The 9158-nt window shown below is 42.4% G+C and overlaps 1 protein-coding gene across 3 annotated transcripts in view; it reads right to left on the bottom strand.

The window, feature by feature from the left end:
• Positions 1 to 87: 87 nt before the first annotated feature.
• ABCB1 (ATP binding cassette subfamily B member 1) overlaps positions 88 to 9158 on the bottom strand; it is a 59468-nt gene continuing 50397 nt past the window's right edge. For all 3 annotated transcript variants that reach the window (XM_048510754.1, XM_048510753.1, XM_048510755.1), the window contains 5 exons: positions 8108 to 8264; positions 5527 to 5724; positions 4263 to 4469; positions 1699 to 1845; positions 88 to 1276 (listed from right to left, as the gene is read on the bottom strand). In XM_048510754.1, the coding sequence (XP_048366711.1) occupies positions 1070 to 1276; positions 1699 to 1845; positions 4263 to 4469; positions 5527 to 5724; positions 8108 to 8264 (916 nt within the window). In that variant the 3' untranslated portion in view covers positions 88 to 1069. The remainder of the gene's footprint in view (positions 1277 to 1698; positions 1846 to 4262; positions 4470 to 5526; positions 5725 to 8107; positions 8265 to 9158) is intronic.

Below are 9158 nucleotides of genomic sequence, written 5' to 3'. Positions count from 1 at the left end.
TCTGAGATATGAGTAGATCAGGCTAAGCCCATTTTTTTAAACAAAACAACAACAGCTGTACAACAAGCTAAAGAAACAAAAATAAAATACATCAAAAATCATTTATTTACAAGTACTTTCATGTCTTTTTTTTTGTACATAATAAGAAAAGAAAGCCACTTAGGTCTGTCATCCAAAACACGCTTCCATACAAGAAAGGTACTGCTTTTGAATTAAAATTAGTGGAAATTATCACAAAGTTCCAGTTCCAAGATCTTTTTAAGGCGTTTTGATGGTAGGCTCTGATAACCAATACTTTCAAAAGCAATCTTTGATGGGAACCCATAGGACTGAAACATATAGATAGCCATTTGTGAGTCATATATACATATACAGTCTCATCCAGTCATTCAGTTAGTGCAAATGGTTTCAATACTGCCAGTTGGACTCAAAGCATGGCAGTTTTGGTCTCAAGGGTTAGGGCAGTTTTGGTCTTAAGGCAGTCTGTTGCTCAGTGTACTTAAAGACAGCTGAGAGCAACTGAGATTATGGAGAATAGCTCCGTTCACATCTAAAGTATCACAACTTCATTTCAACTACAGTTACTTTATGAGACCAGAATTTGGTTCTCAGACAGCCACTAAAATTCTGGCTTGCCTTGACAAATGGCTTCATTGGCTTTGCCGTGGCCAGGCACTGCTATAGCCAGAAAGTGTTTGAAGGCATTGCTGGGAACAGAGTCAGCGTGCCCATACTCCTATCTCTCACAAAATTATAGCTCAGACTAGTTGCAATTAATAAATGAGCTTGAAATCATGCTTCTGGATTCCAGTTCGGTATCTCATAGTTAGGGGAGTGTTCCATATTCAGATGATTACGTCAACCATTAAATCATGGTTTTGCATCACATCTGAACTGAGCTAAAGATTCAAGATGAAACTTTTCATTTTGAGACTCCTTAATGGGATCTAGCACATTATTTGCGCAAATTTATTTTACTTTGATATGGGGAAGGCATCAGCAGTACCTTTTAATGTTTTGAGACGGCAGTTACAAATTCATGTGTAGTACAATATATTTGGCATTTAATTTATGCGTTGGCTGTCCCTGCTTGAACAGTGACTAGTGAGTAATAGACTCCTTTCTTAGCCAGCAGCTTCTGATGGGTTCCTTGTTCTATGACTTTCCCATTTTCGATCACTGCTATACTGTCAGCATTCTGAACTGTAGATAACCGATGAGCAATTATAATGCAGGTACGGCCTTGTCTGGCTTTATCCAGGGCATCTTGGACTACCTATTGGAAACAGAAGATACTTGAAATTAATGAACTTTTCTTTCCCAAAGAACCCCCTTTATTCATCATAATGAGGGTTTTTTTTTTAAGGTGAGAAATCCCTGTACATTCTTCTGTGGATGCTCATTCTTATAAGTGTTCAATAGTGTAACTAAATCCCTTTGTAGTAGATACAAGAGTTTAAAAACCAAGTGATGAATAAGTGCATGTAAGTTCTCCCTAGAACTTGTTTTCATATGTATTGATATATGATGTGATCATGCTATGTTTATAAAATGCAACATAAGGAATTTGTCTATGGAAGTATACTCTGAAACGCTTCAGAACTGCTACATATGGTTTCAGAGACATACAGAAACCTGATGATGGGCATCCTGTGCTTTTGATACTCCCCTCCCTCACTGTAAACCCCATAGAGTTACCTTTTCACTTTCAGTATCAAGTGCAGAAGTTGCTTCATCTAGTAGAAGAATTTTCGGCTGGCGGATTAGTGCTCGAGCTATAGCAATGCGTTGTTTCTGGCCCCCAGAGAGCTGAGTCCCTTTGTCACCCGCAGAAGTGCTATATTTCTGTGTGCAATAAATATTATTTCAGTCATGATATGTTACAATCCCATTCAATATATTTTGGCACACATGAGATGAATCAGATTGTATTAAATATAAATGAGTTTCTGATCAATAATTCTGAAATATACAGATCAACCCCACCCCCAGCTATGAGCCTTATAGTTCCCTGTTGCGTTACTGTACTGTAACTGCTACAGCAACCACTGGTATTCTGCCAACCCCTCTCTAAAATGGAGCAAAATTAAAGGAAATGTATCGAGGTGGCATATCCAGTGAACCACCCTTAAAATACAAAGCCAGTATAACTTTTTATCCATGCTTCACAAAGAGAAGAGACCTGCCTAGCATAAAGCAAGGAATGTTTTTGTGAGAAGAGTTGGCAAATGTCATTAATAAGAAAACTTGATAACATAGAGAGACAACAACATGTCACTGGCTGATGCAATGCATACAAAGAAAGGAGTGAATCCATAAGCAGTGGTCCTGAGCAACTCTGTGAAATCACATTTGCTTACATAGCATAGTTTGATCAGAAGCTGAAAGAAACAAGCTGACCGAGGACCATTTCTGGATAATGAAAGATTCCTCAGCAATTTGTGTAGAATGACTAACTGCATAAAACTTCAGTATTATTTTTGGTATTCTGGAGTAATAAAATTTACAAGTTAAGGTAAGTTCAATGGAGTGCGTCATAGGAAGCAGCGCTATGTGGCTAGCCCAATCTGGGCGTGTGCAGAATGTTACTGTGAAATACAAAACAACATCCTGTGAAATGAATCTGGAAATCCATGTTTTAGTAGACTAGCCCCAGGAAAAGGAAGGAATCATGTGGGTAATGTTTTAGGTAGCAAACACTTCTCCGATGGCTTATCAAAGTCAGAGGCTGTTTCTGCACAGGCGGAAAACCGCCCTAGGGATGGTAAAAACACAGTCCCTAGGGCACTGTGGGCCCACCCAAGCGGTGCGAAGACGCCGCTTCCAAACCATGCTCCCCCCAAGCGAACCGCACTGGTGTGAGGGCGCCGCTGTTGGCCCCTCCAGTGTGTGCGAGGGACTTACCTTGCCTTCCTGTGCAGCTCCGGGCGGCTGGAAAGACATGCCCACACTGCCCTCTGACCCCCGGGGGTGGGAGGGCAGCATGAGTGTGTCTTTCCAGGCGCCCAGAGCTGCACAGGAAGACAAGGTAAGTCCCTCGCACACACCTTGTGCGGCTCCATGCAGAGCTGCCCCTGTGAGCAATGGCAGCGTCAAGACTGCCCTTCATTTAAGTTGGTGGGAAGCCACTGCCTCAGGCCTTACAGAAGCAGCCAGAGGTAGCAAGTGAATTTATGACTTGTCTGTTTTCTCTCTACCATTTCATATTACTAATTTCCTATGCAATCAAGCACAGATGCACAACTCTGTACACCTGTGTGCAAAAACAGTGAGCCAGTCATCATTGATGTGATTTATTTGTTTGTTTATTTGTTTATTTATTGTCAAATTTATATACCGCCCTTCCCCAAGGGGCTCTGGGCGGTGAACGACAAAGTAAACAGACAAATAGAGCACAAATAGAATTAAATTATAAATTATAAATAAATAATAGGCTCCATGAGTCCTAAAATCACTAAAACCCCAATAAATACAACATTACATACAACTTCCTGGCATCCGACATTAAAATTTCAATAAAAACCCTCCCCAGAGAGGGGGGAAGAACAGTGGGTTGCATAGATGATAAAAGTCCCAAGATGTAGGCAGAACAACCAAGAGGGGGCGCACCAATCAGTGGCCGGCTCCCCCAAAAGCCAGGCGGAACAACTCGGTCTTACAGGCCCTGCGGAACTCACCAAGATCCCGCAGGGCCCGGACAGATGGAGGCAGAGTGTTCCACCAGGGCAAAGGGGAACCTTCAGGGCTGTAAAGGCCCTGGCTTGGGTGGAGGGCAGCCGCATCATCGAGGGGCTGTTAGATAAATTGATTAGATTGTGGCTGTTAGATAAAAAGTTTTTAGATGGCTACCAGCTCTTGGCTGTTTAGTACAGTTTTTAAAAACCTTGTCTTTATGCAATTGTGTTCTGCAATACAATCATGAGAAATAATTAAGCACAAGTCAGCCTCTACAAGCTTCTTGTAACATTGCTAATTTCCACTGCTATAATAATTAACCTGTTATCTTTGATAAGTATACACTGTGAAAGAAAATGTTTTTTAGCATTCATGGTATTTATATTTCTAGGGTGTTTTTTTCAATAGTTCGGTGCTTCCTTGAACAATCCTTTAAATAATATTTCTTTCCTTTTTTAAATACCAAACATAACCCCCATCCTAACACACATCTAATTAGACGACTGATTTTGGACAAATTTACTTCCAAGAAATAGAACACAAAGTCTTCAAAGCCTGTGTGAAGAAGACACAAATAAACCACTTACATCTGGTAGGGATTCAATGAAGGAATGTATGTTGGCTGCTTTAGCTACTTCTACAATCTCGTCATGCGGCACCACTCGGCTGTTATCACCGTAGGCAATGTTCTCCGCTATACTGCAGTCAAAAAGGGTTGGTTCTTGAAAGACTATTCCAATCTGAGATCTCAGCCACTGAATGTTTAACTGTTTCGTATTTTGCTTGTCCAACAGCTAGAAGAGAAGAAAGCCAGTCAGAATGGCTGAAGCAGGAAAACATAAGCAAACTTCAAAAATACATTTCTATTCTGTACAGTAGCTACTGACAAGACTTTTGAATGCACTATTAGATATTTCCAATGCTCCCTATTACTGGTAAAGGTACAAATATGTAGAGTTATGAAACTGTCATACAACTTTCAGGGCAGTCCTAAGCAGCCTTACACTCTGAAGTCAATGGGCTTAGAATTTCTACTGATTTAAGTTTCTCTGAAAGTGGCTACAGCCAAGCTACATGTTACATTGGGAATCCATATCTGAGAAGAGGGAGTTAAACTCTTTCTCTCTTGGCCTATTTCTCATACACTCTCCCCATTCTAAAACTTATTTTATTTAGAACATTTTCCGACACCACAACAGGCTCAGAGTGGTTTACAACAGTTCATTTACATAATAAAATATAATTGTCAACATCAATTTAATCCTGTTAGGGAAAATATGAGAGACAGAAAAAGCAGTGGTGCAGATTTCGCGACTCAGCACCAACACACAATTGGGTCCCTACAGCTGCTTTTTGAGCCAAGGTGATGTATTTGGCCTTGTGTCACACCTCAGTGCTGAACTCCTTAAGCAATCCATTCACTTGCAAGCTCTGTTCCATATAGGGTTGCCAACCTCTAGGACTTTGGTTCTGGATCCTAGCCACCACCACTCCTCGCCTGAAACCTGTTCCCTTTCCCTCCATTCTGGGCCCCCTCGAGCTGGCCAGCAGGGAAGTCCAGGCTTGGGTGTGTGGCTCATAGCTGCAGCCGGTTTTCTTATCTCTGGCCCAGATCTCTGTGTGTTGCTCTCAGTTTCCCCCTTCTCTTTCTCTCTAATGTTTTGTTGCTGTAAGTGAAAGGCTGAGCCAAAATAAAGAACTATGGCTGCACTACAAGTATTCTTTAAGGATCTTTATGACAAAAACTTAGCAAAGGAAGCCTCATATTTCCACAGTGCTTTCATAAGTCAACTATGGGTTGCCTTTATAACACAGAATGTTTCATTCTGGTTAAAAACACGACAAACGTACCACTTCTCCACTGAGAGGGTCATAGAATCTTTGCAGCAGCTGGACCACGGTGCTCTTTCCACAGCCACTGCTACCCACAAGGGCCAGTGTCTGTCCCTTTTCCACTTTAACATTCAGTCCTTGGAGCACAAGGACATCTGGCCGGGTTGGATAATTGAAGGCCACCTCCTTGAGGGCGATATCGCTGCGAAACCTTTCCTACAATTAAAGCAATAGAAATGCATTTTAGAAAATGGTTGAGCATTTGGATACAAACACTGAGTGCACATTTACTTTTAAAATTCAGGACAGGGTGTATTCTCAGTTTGGCACAGCTAAAATAATGATTATTAAAATCTTTAAATACTTTAACCTTATCAGACCATAAATAACTGTGCCATCCACATCTCAAGTTATGTCCTTCTACATCCAGCAGTCTTTTGTTTCTTAATGTGATCCATTCCTTCAACCAAAGTAAACAACAGGATGTGAAATATACTTTCACATCAGGTAAACCTAATCGCCCTTCCCCTTTTCTTTCATGTCTTGAAGTATCTTGATACAAGGCCACTTCCTCTGTCATACAAAGCTTGAGATGCACTTTTGCCACTGTTTAGACAAAATATCATTTAACAGTACTGGAATTGTTTGAAATAAAAATAACATTCTTGGTAAAACATTCATTTCATAATCGCTGAAATTCTACCCACAAGTGATAACTGCAGCTTATTCTACCTTGAAAGATCCTTTTAAATTTCATTTCATGTTTTGAAGCAACTTACTATTCTTAAATTTAAACCTAGGCTCATTCCGCACATGCAGAATAATGCACTTTCAAACTGCTTTCAGTGCTCTTTGAAGCTGTGCGGAATAGCAAAATCCACTTGCAAACAGTTGTGAAAGTGGTTTGAAAATGGATTATTTTGCGTGTGCAGAAGGGCCCCCTAATTATATCTTGTGGCTGTAGCCACAAGAAGCATTATTTAGACGTGAAACAACATTTGAAAATAAATTGATGAGATATAGTTATATTTGCGACATTTCACAAAGGGGAGATAAAATGAAATCAAGAGAACAATTACTGTCAGAAGGCATTGCTTGTTTTTTACAGTTATCTGTAAAAAGTTAGACAAAAACTATGGTTTTGAAAATACCAAGACTGAATTTGAAATGGAATTATGTACAAACGATGAACAAGGTATTTCTAAAATGTACAAACTATTGTTGAGATATGAAATGGAAGGCGAACAAGTGAAAGAATATATGATAAAATGGGCCACTAATTTTGGGTATGCAAATCGAACAATGGGAGAATATGTGATCTAGGGAGCTTAAATTTACACTGAGCTCTAATCTAAAAGAGAACTTTTATAAAATGATGTATTGTTGGTATATGACACCAAGTAAATTAGCAAAGGTGTACAAAAACATCTCTAGCAAGTGTTGGAAATGTAAACATCAAGAAGGGTCATTTTATCATTTATGGTAGACTTGTGAAAAAGCTAAGGAGTACTGGAGGTCAATATCTTCCATCCAGACTGCCTTGCTGGCACCACCACCTGTGCTTCGGGTGGACTAGGATTTAAATAGCACATGGATGTCAGGCCGCGCCATTCTGGGCCTGCCAGAGTGCACATATCCAACCCAGCCACAGCTGAGCATGCCATCTCCGCTGCCCCAAGGCCATGGGGCCTCTTTTCTTTGTTTGCATGTAACTAGTCCAATAGAGCTTACCGAGTACTTCTTATCTTTCTTTCACAGGGGCCCTTTCCCCACTTACCTTAAGCCCCGTGCTACTCAAGGAGAGTGGTGCGGGGTCCCTCGGCACTCCCCACTGAGAGGGGCGGCAACAGCGCAGCAGCCCTGACGCTGCTGCTGTCGCACCCCTCAGCGCGAGGCATTCCTGGCGCTCTTTCAAAGGGCGCCTTTTGATGACCCCGCGCAGAGCGCGGGGTCGTGGGGACGCCCAGGCGCACGCCAGGGATGCCGCGCTCTGGGAATTGCGCGCAGCAACCCTCGGAAAAGGGTAAGTGGGGAAAGGGCCAGGGAGTAACTTGCCTTTCCCAAAACAATAAGTCTGTAGTACTGTCTTTCACATGCTGATATTGGGGGAATGCAAAGGGGCTTTATGGGTTGAACCTAACTATAACCTTACGGTATATTCTGGGGCCAGGGAGCTTGGATCTCAGATTCAGCTACCTGGCCGTTGGGCTGACACAGTTCCTGAATAAAGCTCTTGAAATCTTCCTGAGACTTATTTCTGACTGGAGTACCAGACCCTTAAAATGGACAGACTTTAAAACAGCCCCTTCAGATCACAGAAGGTGTACCCTATTAAGAACATGGTCCTCCTCAGGACCACAGATAAATCTCAAACTCAGATTGTTCACTCAGCAATGAAGTCCCCTGGGTAATGCTGGGCTTGTCACTCTTGTTCAGTCTAAGCTACCACACATAATTGTTCCAAGATAGAATGGAGGAAGAAAAAACAAAGTGCACCACTCCAGAGATCATTGGAGGAAAGAAGGCCCCACGGCAACAACAACAACAAATGCTGGAATCTTTTGATAAGCTAGGAAACAACTTCCAGGAACCAACTTACAAGCTTCAATCCTCCCTCGCTGTAATTATCTATTGAAGGTACTCTTTCAAACAACTGAAACATGTGAGCTGCTGACACTTTGGCTTTGGCATAATCTGGTGTAAATGAAGAGGTCTGTCCAAGCGCCATGGCACCAAAGACAATGCAGGAGTATACTCTGGAAATACAAACACAAATAAATGAGACTTCTAGACTGTAGTAAACAGGGTTTTTAAGATCCTCTTTGCTAGACTGTCATTGATTTGGTACACAAGTTGGCAAATCCCAAGCAATTTCTTCTAAGCCTCAGTGTCATTTGCTGTGAAATGGCAATAAAATATATATGATTAATGTTAGTGCATAATGCTAGTTCCTACACTGGCTACAGAATCATGATGAGCATTTACTGTGGGCAACTTCAAAAGACACAACCAGGCTATGTGGAGTAAAGAAGAAATATTGTACCGTCCTGCCCCACCTGCTAAATACATCTGTCCTCAGTGGTGGGATTCTCTTAATTTATCTTTTGGTTCGCTCTCCACTGTGTGCCCCCCCGCCACGCCCCCCGCCACCCACTTACCTGGCTGTGCGGAGGAATATGGCTGGCCCAGCTGGAGCCTTTTCCTCCACCTCCGCATCTTTTCAACGTTGGGCTGCCAGGGAGAGGTGAGGGAAGGCAGCGGCTGAGGCTTGGCCTGCGTGTCGTCAGGCTGGCTGCCCAGCCACCGAAGGGGTGGCCGCATGCCAGGCGGGGTCTTTCTCCAGGGCTCTAAAAGCCTTGCTGCCAGGCTCTGGAGCTCTAAAAGCCCCCTCGCTCCCCCTCCCCTGGGATGGTGGGATTCAGAGGGTTCAGCAAACTCTGCCAAAAATTAGCTACTGGTTCTGCCAAACTTGTGTGAACCTGCTGAATCCCACCACTGCCTGTCCTATTTCTGCCTCCGAATTACAGTGATGTTTGTGTAGGGCCCACACATACAAAATATAATGCACATGCTTACAGGCTGCGTGATTGATTCCTGGACTGTATGTGGGATACATCATGCATTTTGGTCCCATGTATACTGGTGCTTAA

Source organism: Sphaerodactylus townsendi, linkage group LG11, assembly GCF_021028975.2.
Source record: "Sphaerodactylus townsendi isolate TG3544 linkage group LG11, MPM_Stown_v2.3, whole genome shotgun sequence".
Taxonomy (NCBI): Eukaryota; Metazoa; Chordata; class Lepidosauria; order Squamata; family Sphaerodactylidae; genus Sphaerodactylus; species Sphaerodactylus townsendi.
The sequence above is the reverse complement of the archived record's forward strand: the minus strand, read 5'-3'. Positions and strand labels throughout refer to the sequence as shown.